At 36.7% G+C, this 15,697-nt stretch overlaps 1 protein-coding gene across 1 annotated transcript in view; it reads left to right on the top strand.

The window, feature by feature from the left end:
• The first annotated feature begins 402 nt into the window (after positions 1-402).
• Positions 403-15,697, top strand: part of LOC108682082 — a 34,335-nt gene continuing 19,040 nt past the window's right edge. Inside the window, exons 1-2 of the mRNA XM_018171194.1 lie at positions 403-473; positions 6,785-6,845. Coding sequence (XP_018026683.1) covers positions 6,801-6,845 — 45 coding nt within the window. The 5' untranslated portion in view covers positions 403-473; positions 6,785-6,800. The remainder of the gene's footprint in view (positions 474-6,784; positions 6,846-15,697) is intronic.

The following is a 15,697-nucleotide window of genomic DNA, read 5'->3' as shown; positions in this document are numbered from 1 at the left end:
GATTTGTAATTAAATAATTCACTAATTACTGATAAAATATATATTTTGAAAATAGAATGTATTTAATGTAGGGATATTGCACCATTACGGAAACTATTGTTCGTAATTTATGTACATTTACCTTAATTAAAGAATAAATGATTTCCCGAGGTAATTCCCAGTGTTTCACGGTACAGGTATATATCATTTCTCACACAACAGCACAAATTATCATATAAACATGAGAAAAGCAAGAAATTTACACAATATTCACTGTGGCCTAGCTAGCGCAACGTCACCGACGCGGCAGCCAATGAAGTTCCCGAGGTGCCAGTGCCACCTGACGATGACGTCACGCGACGCTCCGCCCCCACGCGGTTCTCGACGTGTTAGTGCGAACATCAGTTCATTGAGTGAAGAGATTCTGTGTCGCGTGCACGTGTTGTGATTTGCTCTCGACATCAGTGGAGCTTAGTTGTCGCACGTTGACCAGGGTGGGTTTGATGTTTTGTGAAGTGTTGCTGGATGTGCATGGTAATTGGCAACGGGTGAGCCTATCAAGATCCGCTAATAGCTGAGTAAATGTCTTGATCCTGCTGTAAAAATTATTCATAGGCCTTGAGAATTTGACAGTTTAATGAGTTTAATATACGATTTTATACCAATAACTAATCTATATATAAATAAGCATATTTATTTATATATTTTTTGTCGTATGACCAGAATGAAGGAATAAAGGAGTACTCAGTTGACGCTATAATAGAATCAGTTTCAAATTTGAATTCAATTTAAAAAATTTCATTTTAAAAATGTATGTAAGTTCCAAAAACAATTCGTAATTTCACATCAAACTGTTAGCCGCCTTGTAAATTTCACTCCATGTTTCCTATAAAACATTTAAATCGATAATTAATCTGTGGTGAAGATGTTTAACAATTACGTATCTCTTTGACTCTAATAACAATTGAGTATTTATTTGAATCTAATTTGAAAGTTCAGTGGTCTTTTCCGTTCGCACATTTTCATGTTAAACAATGAATCTTGTGTACGATTCATACTTCGAATGCTCGTGAACATGCCGTTAGAATACTTCGAATGCTCATGAACATGCCGTTAAAATACTTCGAGAGTCGTGAACATGTTATTGTATTTATAAAATAATTTAGTTTCACATACGGGAACCAATCTAAGAACAAATCAAATTTGTCCGACTAGATCTCAAATTTACATTGCAGTATAACGATAGAATATTAGTGATTGCATGTCTGTGAATAAAAATTTTACAAATGTTTCCCTTCTTCATCCAACTTAAGTTTTCTCTCTCGCTGCTTGGCTGTTAAATGATAAAGCAATCACTAGCTGTGACCACAGCAGCAACGATATTACATATTTTACTAATAATCTGATAAAGATATGCTTTAACATATTCTCCTCAGTATTTCCAAACATAAAGCAGCATAACTAAGTTAGCTAATCGTTAGCTATAGCCAGGCGGGGTGACACTGACGTTCAAATCATTCTCACACAGAAAACAATCTCGTCTTCTAGTTCCTCTCTGCCTCATTCGGTTCGTTCCGGTTCCTTTATCACACATGTTGTAACGATCAGCGAGACTGAAATGGTGATGAGAAAGTTGTATTTGATTTTCATAATTAGTTCATATCACTTATTTTGAATAAATAATTATTGGGTCCGACTAGACATCTGTGGGCACTGTAAATTTATTTTCATTATTAAATATCATTATTAAATTATTATTTTATTTTCATTATTAAATGATATTTCCGAATCAATAATTTCGATTCTAAATACTCATGAAAGGTAATATTAAAAGGTATGTCTTCAACTCGAATGGAAGAGAACGGCACTGGTAAATCTTTCCATTTGGCTTGAATGTCATGGATTTTTTTTATGATAATTGAATAATAATAGTTCGATAGCACCGCGATGGTTCAGGATAAAAAAATGAGTATTTTTCAACATAACAACATCTGTCGTCTGTTTTATTTGAAAAAAATCGAGGTAATTTTTCAAATTCAAAGTGACTGTTATGAATTATGTGATGTAGAAGCTGAACTGTTATTATTATTAGCTTTGTCACGAACAGTTCAAGTAAAAGAAGCGGCCAAAACATAAGCGATCTCGTACATAATCCTTTTAATTAGGCCTATCAACTGATGATGAAATTGCAAGAAATAAAATGCAATAATGGCAAATAGTATTTCTTGATCTTGACGTAATTTATTTTTATTTTGGAAGAAATTTTAAGAATGATTGCCACGTTGTCGTTGGATTGGACCACTTGCATTTTATGTGCGTAGTTTGTGTCCATTTTGGATTGTGGAAAAAGTTATTTCAGGGTGATTTTTTTTCACCTTCTTAGAAAATATATTTTCGAAAGATTTCGGCTTATCGTAGTAACTTTTATCTAGTCTCACCCATCATCATGCATGAAAATTGCTTATGTCAGCATTACGGAGCATTTCGTACCCGGTAAATTTTACATAGCTATATGCAGGTAGTAATTCTTTGTTCCAACAACGACGAATTCCATTGAAATTTGGAAAAGTTTAATCATCGTTCTGGATTAGAAGACAATTCTTCAATCAGAATTTGCAAAGAAGAATTTTTATGAACTTCGAGCTCGTCAAACGTGAACCAAATCAAGAATCCAAGCATCGTTCGAGATTAAAAGACAATTCATCAATCAGAATTTGTAAACAAGAATTTTTATGAAGTTCGAGCTCGTAAAACGTGAAGCAATTGTCCAGTGCATTGCTCTAGATTGTTACCGGCATTCAGCGAGCCTGGTTCAGAAATCAGGCGTCCTTCGGCCGGCACGCGACGCTGCGGTCATCGCCATACGACGCCCGCCGCGCAAATTTCGGACGCGGAGTAACGGCGCGCGGTGAGCAGCAAGCAACAGGGTCGTGGTCTATATGTTGGTGTCATCATTGATTATTATTATATTAAAGCAATCTGGTATCGACAGTTGTTATTATTATTATATTAAAAAATGTGGTTTTGTCAGCTTTGATTATTATTACATCAAAACTATCTGGTACCGTCAACTTCGATTTAAATTGTATTAAAACATTCTGGTACCGTCAGCTTTGATTGCTGTGTTAGTAAAACAATTTGGTAACGTCAGATTTGATTATTATTATATTAAAACAATTTGGACAGTCACCGATTTCTCACCACCCGATGATATGGTTGATTTAGGCCAGAATTTTCGTCTTTGAACCGCCAGCTCGCTGCTTAAATCTTAGTGATCCTAACTACTCAGCGACCCAAAACTAATAATTTTCCGTATTTGTATGAAAATCGTTGTTGTAATGACAGAGATTGAATGAACAAATGTTTATTTGCCTCGAAATAGGCATTTTTAAACGTCTATTCTTACGTTATTGGCGAAAAAAAAGTTGTGATAGCTGACCATCGCCATACGTGGTGATATAATGATTAGTAAAAATAGTAAACATTTATGTTGAGGAAATTATAGGTTAACGAATCCTATAATAAAGTCAGTATTTTAAATTGCAGTTAAAAGTAGAAACGCTACTGAGGAAGTGGAAGCGTTGGAGGATAAAAAAGGGCTCCAAAGGAAGTAGAAATGAAGTACAAGAAGTGGAAGTGCCAAAGAGGAACAAGAAGTGTTAGGAAGAGGTGTGACCAGCAGAGGGAAGTGTGTCAACGTATTTAAGTTTGGTAGCCGTTTCCACGTCGCAGCTTGAAACTGAAGCCTATTCTCAATTTCAATGGAAACGTTTTCCCATATAAAGCTGCCTCTATTGAAGCTTTTGATTAGACAGAAATGTTTCTACGTAATCTTACATATCGTAACGACGTGCATTGTACACGACTTACACACAATAATCGGGAGAACTGGGTCGTGCGACGCGTGATACTCGACACGAATAAATCGTAATTTAATCGCATGTTTTCGTCGTCAAGTTTGGAAAAGTTCTGATGCTATATTTCCCCTATCAATAACTTTCTGAATTTGAAATCGAGAGAAAAAATTTTGTTACAATGTCACAAGAAACGGAGGCGCCTCATTATTTGCTTTAATATGCATTTCGCGGTCACATATGAGTCGTCTCTTTGCTTACGTAGTTACGTATAATGAAAATTGCATGGAAATTTCTCGAGCTTCAAATTTGCGCTTGAACTCATACTGGAATGTTCAGGTTATGACGAAATGGGACCTTAGGTAGAGAATTGTAAGCTGAAAATATCAACAGTAAATAAAGATTTTGAATATAATGTTAAAGCATGAAAAATGTAAACTGTGATTTTAGGAAGAATTATAATGAACTAATATTTCCCTGAGTCTGACTCATGTGTGTTATTCTCGATTAATGTGAAGTGATCAATATTTTATAGCGGGAACTTGAACTAATCTCAAGTAATGATCCATTCTGAACTGAGCACTTTCTATATACATATTTCAATTTTGATTTGCGTTTTCGCTACCCTGACAATGTGCGAGTGTTTATATTCGTTCAGTTATTAACGGTATTTTTATTTTGTTCAATTATCAGTATTTCCTAACAAAATAAGCCAGTTTTTCACTACTATTTTTATCGGGTAAGGGTAACTGTTTTCTAATGTTTCATATTTCCTCCTGAAATATAAAATAAAAAATTTTTACGCTCTGAGAAACGAATTGTATAAAAGTTCCCTATCCTGCTCGGAATTAAGGTTTACCTGTGTTTTAGTCTTTCCCTAAATGCCCTTCCTGACTTCGGAAGCAGGCGTTCTCAAGCGAGATGACATAGCACAAATCCATCGTGTACAGTCATTTCCATCAATTACTTTCCCCTGTAGCTTTCGGCTTCTTTGGTCTTGTGACTCTTGTCGAATGAGTCCGCACCTGCATGTGCACAAAAAAGTATAATTCTAAACTTCTTCTAAACTAACTATTCTAAACTTCTTGCCCTGGTTTCATGGTAACTTCGCAATAACTACATGCACAACGTAAAGGTCCATTATTTTACCACAATTTATAAATAAGATGTTCAAAGGCGTTTTATGAACGGAGAAATTCATCTGGGCTTGACAATCGGACCTAATTTCTTCCTATTTAAGTCCATCACCAAGGCTTTCAGTTCTCACACTCATTTAATATTTTTCATCCGTGTTTCAACATGAAACATAACATGAAGCATGGTGCGACATGATCCATGTGCAAGGCTTCATTTTGTACTCGCTTTCATGTTGTTGTGGAGGCTTAATGTTGAACTCTTGTTCATGTAGAAAAAGGCTACAAAAAACACGAGAATGTCAACAATATTAATATGTAAACACACTCACTTGTGTTTGGCTTAATATATACATATATTATCCAAGGTTATCCAGTGCACTAGACGTTCGCCTCGAGCAGGTTATTTGGATGTGACCTCATATACCAGCGGTTTAAAAGCTGACACTTTTCCACTGCTACCAGCATGGTATAGCTATAGTACATAGCTTACATGTCACATGGTAGTGATACAAAAACGTAAACCTGCGTATGTTTTATGACTGAACTTTTATATGTAGATGCAATAGATAGAAATAAGGTTCATTTTAAACTAAGGATGAAAATCCTATGCAGCTTGAAACGTGACCCCTCTGAAATGGGGAAAACATCTTCGATATCAGTCGTTCCCAATTTCGTTTATTAAATGTCTCGAAACAAAAATTTATCCAGAGACTCAGCCTCAATAAAATGTTTTGCTTTACTATTTAATGCTTCTTTGAATATGACAGATTCGAGTAAAAACTCGATCATTAATTTCGGATATCTAGTTTTAAATTGATTGACACGAGTTACAGGGGGGGCAAGCAATGTAAAAACTTTACAAATTTATTGAATAAACATATGTTAAATTTAAATAAAAGAAAGACACTTCCTAGACCAATGCCGAAAGCGATCATTTGCCTTTTTCATGCTTATCAGCACGAACGGAAGGTTCATTAATTTCAGCAGAAACAACATCCTCACTTGACCCGACATCAGTAGCTGATACATGAATTATGTTGCATAATTCTATTACATTTATATCATCTTGATAAATTTGAGCATATAATTGTAGATTTGTTGCTTAAAAAAGTACTATTCACTGTGTTTAATGAAGATAGTCTAAATAACAGTGGTGAAATTAATAGTACCTGAATTATGTAGGACATGTGAGAAGAGCAAGCTGCTGTAATCAAATATTTTAACTCCGTTTTTCCTGAGCGTCGTAAAAAGCAGACGAGCAACTGTGAACTATAGCTGGGGAGTGTTACCGAATATCTTAACATTGCAGAATTTAGGCCAATTTGCAGTCGACGAAGAGAGTTGCTTTTTCGCATTGAGTTATGGGATAAATAATTAAACATGTTCACTCAAGAAATGTTGACCACGATTTTTCCTTCGAGGCATTGAAAGTTAGGGAAAAAATTCTCCTTGTCTTCGTTAGGAGTAAAATGAGAAAGAAAAAAACGTTATCATGTAAACATATGATTCGTATTTCAAATTCCATGCATTTAATCCTAAGAAGGGTAGTGTGAAATGAAAAATGAAAATAAAGGCTATAGTTTTCAACTTTTACGTCCGTTTGAAGTTCGAATTAAATAGAATGTCATAAAAACCAATCACATTTCTAAGTAATTTCTCCAGTAGTGATTACTTTTTCATTTTTTGAGGGCCTTTACTTTCACAATTAATTTATTTCCTACGACTTTTGTTAGTTTATTCGTCTTATCTTAGTTATAATTTTCTGATAAACGCAACGAAACTTCCAAGTTTGAATAATTTCGTCTCTGTTTGCAGATTGGCGACCAGCACAATGCGCCTGCTGGGGTTACTGACTGTCCTCTCGCTGTTGGTCCACGTGAGTGTCATCTTCTAGTTTTATACGCAAGACTTGCATTTCTTATGAATTCATTTCAGATGAAAGACGTTTTACTAATTAATTTTTCAGATAAATTTAAGGTGATTAGCTTCTATCGTTGAACAAACCATCGATCTGTGGATTTCTTCACTCGACACTGTGGTTCAGCAGGATTATACGAAAAAAAAGCTCTAGAAATAAAAATAGATATTATTAATTGCCTAATAATCTACCAATTATACGCTTTGATTATGGAATGCATCAGTCTGAACTACGAAGCAAGCGCGTTCTTTGCAATCAACAATTGGGCTACAAGTATTTAAATCCATTTACATACATCACAAATCCATTTCACAATTATACGTACAACGATGAAGATTGCACTACTGACACTTTTATTAGCCATCGCGTCATTTAAATAACCACCTAATGAGCTCAATATGGCGTCAGAACTGTTCGCTTTAAGGATATTAGGCCAACGCATGAACAATGCACACTCTGACCCTCCAGCGACCCTAAACCAACGGAAGCATAGGCTGCTCGCAGCCGTGTCTGTCTGACCCACTTACTGGTACGTCCCTGCTACGGCCGTCCCTGCTACGGCCGTCCCTGCTACGGCCGTCCCTGCTACGGCCGTCCCTGCTACGGCCGTCCCTGCTACGGCCGTCCCTGTTACGGCCGTCCCTGTTACGGTCGTCCATGTTACGGCCGTCCCTGAATTTGATCATGCGACTTTGAATTTGAATTTGATCATGCGATCAAATTAATGAATTTGATCATGCGAGTGCATATCGCTCGCAAACAACTCATTGGCAGTCGGCGTTGCTGCAAGCCCTGTTCCGTTTAATAATCCTAATAACAATAATATTATCAAAAATAAAAATAAATATATGGAATTGAGGTATGTGATAATATTGTCAAAAGTAAAAAAAAAATATATATATATATATGGGATTGAGGTATGTATCGATTAATAGATTCTTATAATTATCTGATGGCGACCGTTAAGAGTTAACGAGAGTTATTTCTATCGAGCATATCACATCGAGCACAAATACGGAATAGCGGCCCTTTGATGGATTTTAAAAGATTAAATCCTACCTATGTATATATATCAAAACGACAAAATTTTAAATCTTATTTGGCCTCACGGCGAGACGAATTTTACCCTATCTTCCGTCCCATGTGTTCAAAATGTTCGCTGTTGAACATTGAAGTATGCGTTCGAAAAACTTGGCCTCACCGAAAAAAAACCTGCCTTCAATTTTTGCTGTGGCATCTGAGCTGGAAAGAATACGCGATGAAATTGACATATATTGTAAGGGAAGGAACTGGAAGCAAATGAAGCCCACTCCGCGCAATTAAAAGCACTTTATTAAAACCATGGTATTTGAATCAATTGCATGTGCATACTGCACATGGAGACAACTTTTGGTTGCCCGGTGTGAAGGAGATTCAAAGTATAGGAAGGAGGAAAATTTGTTCGAATAAATCTAGGATGTGAATGTGCAATGGTTCAAAAAGTCCAGGAAAGTATTTGAACTTGTAATAAAGACTCTCGAATAAAATATCTATCTCCTCCACAAGAAATTTCAGTATAAGGTTCGTTTTTTAATATTTAAATAATTTAAATTACGCCAGTGTACTAATTTATGAAGAGTAAGCGCACAGAACCCGATTTTCTCTTCCGCCATCAGGCGCACTGTCGGAAACCTTATTTATTTTTCCCGCTCAAGATTTCGCGCCCCAAGAGAACGTCGCTAGCAATTGCAATCATTGCGCGCACAACAGAAACCTCATGACTCCTGTCTTCATCATTGTGTGTAGTAGTCGTCGTAGGTTAGGGAGGCCAAATTCTTTCCTTTCTTCTCATTCCTTCCCGCGGTGTCTCTAGGTCGTGGTATTAGGTCGCGACCCTCGGGCAGGCAATCGGCTGAGGGTATGTCAGGAACTAGGCTTGTCGCATGATCTTCAAATAAGTAGTCTTGCCTGAAGGTTTGAAATCCTTTTTCTAAAATGGTTATTTAGAATTCTCACTTCGGTTATCGTATTTTCTGTATGCTGACCCTTGACGGCAGTGCCCTAGACAGAGGATTATAAGCTTGACTGCTGTTAAGGACGAATGCTTCTCCTTTGAACAAAAAGTAAAAAAGAACTAAATATAATTTAGTTCATTGTTGCTACAAATACGCATTGGCCAACAAATAAATTTTCGACAGCCGCTGAACAGGAGGTGATTGCGTCTCTAATAATTTGTTACATTTGTTACAACGCCTCTTTACGTTGGACGGATACACAGATATCATTCGTATTGGTTAGATACTTAGACTTTTTTCGTGCATTTTACTCAACGTTATTCGGAATTAATTCGTATAATGACTACGTATAATTCTACACTACGTATAATTTCTACACTACGACCGCGACCTTAAAATTAAGTTAAAGAACATGGAGATTATTTACAAAACTGGGTTAGGCAATGACTGGTGGACGATAATTTTTTAAGCCTGGAAGTCAGATGTGAGTCGTCAATGGTTCCAGATGCTTACATCACGTAAGAAGCACCAATTCTCCAGAGAAACTGCCGCATTGTTGGTCGTAAGCTGAGAAGAAAGCAGACGTTGTGAGCGTCGCTTTCCCGGCCGCTCGTGCGTACCTCCGGCTTACTTGACCTTGTCCGTGAGACTGACGAACTATTTGGCTGTCCTATAAGGAACTCACAATTATATACTTATAGTTATATACCTGCAATTATATACTTATAGTTATATACTCACAATGATATATTTATACTTATATACTCACAATTATATACTCATAGTTACATACCTATAGTTATATGCATACAATTATAACCTCAATATTATATACAGTAACTATAGTTATATACTCACATTTATATACTTATAATTATATACCGTCAATTATATACTTATAGTTATATACCTGCAATTATATACTTAGAATTATATACTAACAATTATATACCTATAGTTATATACTCACAATTGTACTCAGAATAATATATTTATAGTTAAATACTCATAATTATATACATATAGTTATATGATCACTGTTATATACTCATAAATATATACTCACAATTATATACGTGGCTTCCCATTAGACTGTCCATGTATATAATTGTGAGAACACACTCCTAAGCTGTCCGAATAGAATTACTCACACAAAGCAAGACGCATTATATGAAAAGTAAATCCAGAATTTGCAATACATTATTTAAACTTTACTAACATAATATCAAACATCGTTCATGAGATGCATCATGAAATTTAACAATTTAGTTAATGAACAAAATTATGTGGATTATAGAAAGGAGAATAACAAAATTAATATGAAATTTCCTGCATCACTCGATCGTTTCTGAATATTTGTTTTGTGTCGCTCCCTCATATGAGATTGAGATATGAGACCATGCAGGTATTGAATGACTCTTGCATTTAAAATGATCGCTTCACTAATCTTTTAAGGATCAGCGAGTTTTCAGCTATCAATGATGCACGCTAATGCATAATGATTTGGAATCACTAATTAACATCCATTCTTGACGCAGGCTCGTAGTTTAATGATTTGTATTAGGCTAGTCCACTATTTTTTAGGCTATAAGACGTGGATTAGCGATCTGTCAACTATTCTTGACGTAAGCTAACGGTTCAACATTTATATCGACATTAAAGCACAAATAGCAACACATGTCAAGGAATGCACTTAGCCAGCCTAAGCCAGGTGTACATGAACGGTGCGTATGATTGTTATGAGGCTCCTTAGATTTAATAACTGACCGACTTATCAAAATCTGGATGAATTCTAAGTATTTAGAATAACACAAACAACTTAATTGAAAAGATAAAGCCAATATTTTTTTGAATACTGAAAATATTTTTATGGAATAATTATCCATCTGCATTGAAGATATAATGTCAACGTTCCTTGAGTGTAGTGCTGGAAGAAAAAGTATTTTGTCCGTGTTTTCATTCCCGCGCGCGTTTCACATTTCAATTATATTATTTTTCTGCATAAATATGCAGTTCAGCTGCAGTTCGCACCTGTAAACCCGGCCTACATTACCGGCATAGTCGGCACGTGGTGTTCCGCATTTTAGGTTTCCTTTCTTTTAGGAGTCGTCTTCCGACCTACATAGAGCACACTCCGCTCACCGCGCTTGTACACTCACAACAGACGTGCGGTATACGCAACATTCCGGCCCAAGCGCAATAAACTTCCGCGGCGCGCGTATATATGTGGAGCAGCGGTATGCTCTTCGCTGCTATAATTTGCCTCTCAACCTAGAAAGTAATAAATATGGTGTGTCGCTACATTGATCTGTTTCATTTGACTACGAGCGTTCTGTTACACATTTAGTTTGCTACATAAATCACTTGTCTATTTAATTGAGTAGCTGAATGGCTGTGGCACGATTTTTTTTTTTTTATTATAAAATTGTCATTCATTTTGACAATGTGAGAACGTATCCAAAACCGAAATTATGCAGCACAAATATATGCCTACTACAGTTAATTGTGTCCACTTTTTAAATATGCACTTTATTTGTTGTTGATGTTTGTTCTGCATTGAATCTGCACTCGGGAAGAACTAGGACTAAAAAGAGAGTGTTACCACGAGAGCCTCCAGCAGGCAGACATTAATAATGCTTGCTCGCAGACTGTCGTCGGGCGACTCTCACTGCCACCGATGCTGTCGAGAGCGGACGATCATTAGGCTTCACTGTGGCCGCTGGAATGATCGCCGTATTATTCACCATTAGTTAACGATGTCCAGGCCAGTTTCATTATAGGATAACAATAGTCAATCTAAGGTTTATTTGACTCTGTACATCATCTGTTCATGCATAAATCGCAGAAGAAAAATCAGAGTTACATTTATATTCTTTAATATGTGACTTATATGATAAATTTCGAACTTCTTTTTGAGGTGAATGTAAAGGCGTTTTTTGAAAAATAATTTCCTGACATTTCCGGTATCAAAAACAATTCATCTTGATAGTAAAATTAGAGCCAGAAATTGATTCCGTGAAATAATTTCTGCACTTGGCACATTTCGAAAACAGAAACTGCGCGGAAAGCAACATAATTTACAGAACCAAGTCGGAAAAGTTATCTTTTTGATGCCGAAGAAAATCTAGTTGAGATAGAGAATCTTTACCAATCAGTAACTTCAAAATGCTTAGATGATATGAATAATTAGTCGAATAATAAAAATTATCATGACACCTTTTGATGGCAAGAATTTGGAATCTAGAGCATAGCCTGCCGCATCTATTTTTAGCGCATTTTCTCATTTATGGAAAAAATTCACTATTGTGCTCGCCATGTCCGTCTGTCCGTCCATGACTTCACCTTTTCGTCGACGAGAAAATGCGCTCTCTGTCACTCACTGCAGTGAGTACTGAGTTAAATTTTTTCTTACGAAGCATTTTGCCAGCGTCTCTCTATATGTAGTTTTCATCGTAAGTGAGATTGAAAGCTTGCGTTAAACCTTCCATTGATCAGCTATGACATAGTCTTAGTCTGTTTCTTAAAATGTCCTTCTGTTAATTTATTTCATAGTCAAAATCTCAACAGATGTCTATTCTTAAGCGAAGTTTGGCGCTGACCGGAGCTGGGACAGCCTTACATAGGCGGGGTCAGTTGATGGCTCGAGAAAGTTGCATGTCGAAAGTTGATAGCAGAGCGATGTTTCGGTGCGAGTTTTCCGACGTGGCTCATCGGACTTCATCTCAGATAGCGATGGTTCAGAGGCTGCACGACTTCGTGATGTCTGCAGAATCTGAAACAATTCGTGTAACTGAAATGAACGCATCGTACCATAGGTGAAACTAGTGTGGGGCGGAAGCGCACTCGCGCTTTTCTTTCCCATCATCGAATTGTTGTCCCGTGCATTAACGAGATAACGATGATTATTGTGCTATGTCGTAGCAAAGGTTAGTCGCGAGGTGATTTATCAGCATCTGCAGGTGCATGGAAAGTGAAGAAATCAAGTGAGCTTCAGGATATGAGAGCGTAAAATAACTCCAGCTGCAGGATGGGGATTAGATTTTTGTTGTAGGAAGTGAAACGATGCCCGCATGCCTCGCTCAGTCCTATAGGATGCTGATGATTACATGGTGATTACTTAGATAATCATGAAAATACGTACCCTTGCGTGAGATTTACCCCCTGAACATTTCTTCAGGGAATGAAAATAAGAAAAATAATTTATATAATTAACTATCTTCAGATATTTGTATTAGATGGCAGAATTAGCTTGTCTGAATTTTGCTTCAAAGAAAGTTGTAGAGTAAATGTAGTCTTTTCATTTTTAGACTACATTCTAGAAATTGGAAACTACTACGACATCCAGCAGCCATTTATCCTGCTACATGAGACAAGCTTGCAACCAGACCAAGTTTCAAAGTAATACAATCGAGCAACTTCATCTTATGCACCTACCTAAAGCAAAGAGAGAATGTCTAAATTGCTCTGAATGCTCATATTTCTAGTAAATTTATTTAGAAATAATAAAACCCTTTGCCTACAAAAGAACGATGAATGAATTTTAGTTTGTCGCACATCGTGCCACCGATGCTGGCCTTAGTGCGCCTAAGTTTGGCCTCAGTGGTCCTAAGTTCGGATCCAGCACGCCTAAGTTCGGCCCCAGTACGCCTATAAGTTCGGCCCAAGTACGCCTACGTTTGGCACCAGTACGCGTAAGTTCGGCCCCATTACGCCTAAATTCGGCCTCAGGACGCCTAAGTTCGACTTCAGTGCTCCTAAGTTCGGCCTCAGTACGCCTAAGTTCGGACTCAGTACGCCGAAGTTCGGCCTCGGTACGCCTAAGATCGGCTTTTGTACTCTTTAGTTCAGCTTCCGCACGCCTATGTTCGGCCACAGTACGCCTAAGTTCGGCCTCAGTACGCCTAAGTTCGCCCTCAGTACGCCTATTCACCGAACATGACGATGAGCGGTCGCTCGGTTGCGCCTGCAGTGGGAAATGGAGCTGCGGTTACAAAATTTCAGCGCCGTGTTGGTCAGCAGGTCTTGAGGTTATATAGCTCGTGTCTTGTGCTAGTTTTTCTGGTGCGGTTCACCAGTTTGTGCTGCTGCTATACGGACATGTGTTTTTTATTGCTGGCTACGGGCCATTCTGTTACTGGGTTGCGGTAACTGCATGGATCGTCGTAATTGTTATGTCATCCGTCTTATGCCGAGAGTGGCAAGTAAAAACATAATTCTAACACATTTCGTGAAGTCTTTATTATGATAAAAAATTATGCTCGAGTATATCGAGTTACGATAACTACAGTATATCAATTTTGACAGTAAGGTTCTAATTTGAAAAATCGAATTGCGGTTGGAGGAAACCCTTCTATTCTTTAGTGAATCAAACGGTCAATTATACAGCCGAGAAAAATCAACACAGTTATTTGTTACAGTTTAGTGAATACAGTTATTACAGTTTAGTGAATACAGTTCAGCGAATTATGCAGTCAAAAAAGTATCAACAACAGTTCTTTCAAATTTGTTCGTACCGGCTCACGATCGTTTAAAATATGAAATAGACAGGAATTTTTCTTCAAATCTGCGGAATGTTGTAGAACATACAGTCTATATTATTATTTATTTGCACAGGCGTTCGATTGATCATTCCGTTTGTTATGAAATAGCTTGCCATCACTAATCATTCTGTCACTAATCAGGCTCGTGAAAATTTTAAATGAAAGAATGAAATTTTCTTACGTATTCTAGTAATTTTGTATGGGGCAACTTAAGAACTGGTCTTCAAATATTTTCGATGTGTTTGCGTTAATAGCATCGGTAAAATTTTGGGTTCTCCTATTTTTCATCTCAGAAATCTTACTATTATAATGATAAAGGTATTACATCGAAAATCGTCTTGAATTAACTTTATATTGCGCTTATTTCTTCAATATTCAATCTCTTTTGATATCTGAGCATGAAGGTCAACGATGTAAAAATAGGTAGTACACCAAAAGAACTTTATTCATCTTGTATAAAAGCAAGCAATTTTTTAATTAATGCATTCATTTCCATACCGGTAAATGCATCATATTGAAACAAGGAAAATGCGTCCATTTCATTTTTTTACCTGATTTGAATAAAAGACGCAGCCTCTTAAAAATTACTTTTCTCGCATTTGAAAATTTATTCAATATCGTGAAAATTCGACCTGCTTGAAAGGTTCCAAACATTTCTGCTTTTATCCTACGTAGGTTGCATATCATTGAGATCCATGACCCACTTCTGTACAAATACCTCGAAAAAAACTGGTGTGGACGGGCATGCGTTCTAGCCTAAATATTGAGCCAGTTGTGCTAATTTGTACCTTACGGTGTGCCCTATCCCATCTTACTTACTGAGGCGGGCAGCACAACCCTCCTATCTATTCATCACACTTGTCTTGTGTATGTGCAAATAATTATTTTCATCATTATTTAAACTCAAAAATAAGATTGAGAACTAGCATGTTCCTCGTGTCACTGTTTCCTGGTTCTGATAAGTTGAAGTATTATTTTTTAATGATGAATTAAAAATAATTTTTCGATAGCTGTTTGGATATCAGTGTTGCTACCGAATAAATACTTTTTTATTTTAAAATGTTTTGTTCTTGAGTAAGTGTAAACACTGTGAATTTAGAATAGTTGGTATTTTAGTTCAATTTCTAAATTAATATAGTTGTACCTTATGAACTTATGATGATTTCGGGACTTCCTAGTCCCCGGTCACGCTGTTTCCTTGACTATTGTTACGGTATCATCATGTAACGTGGAAAAGATGCAAGTATCGAGACATTGAATAGCTCCTATATTGTTC

The sequence above is a fragment of the Hyalella azteca genome, unplaced genomic scaffold (genome assembly GCF_000764305.2).
Source record: "Hyalella azteca isolate HAZT.00-mixed unplaced genomic scaffold, Hazt_2.0.2 contig6680, whole genome shotgun sequence".
NCBI classification, from domain to species: Eukaryota; Metazoa; Arthropoda; class Malacostraca; order Amphipoda; family Hyalellidae; genus Hyalella; species Hyalella azteca.
The sequence above is the reverse complement of the archived record's forward strand: the minus strand, read 5'-3'. Positions and strand labels throughout refer to the sequence as shown.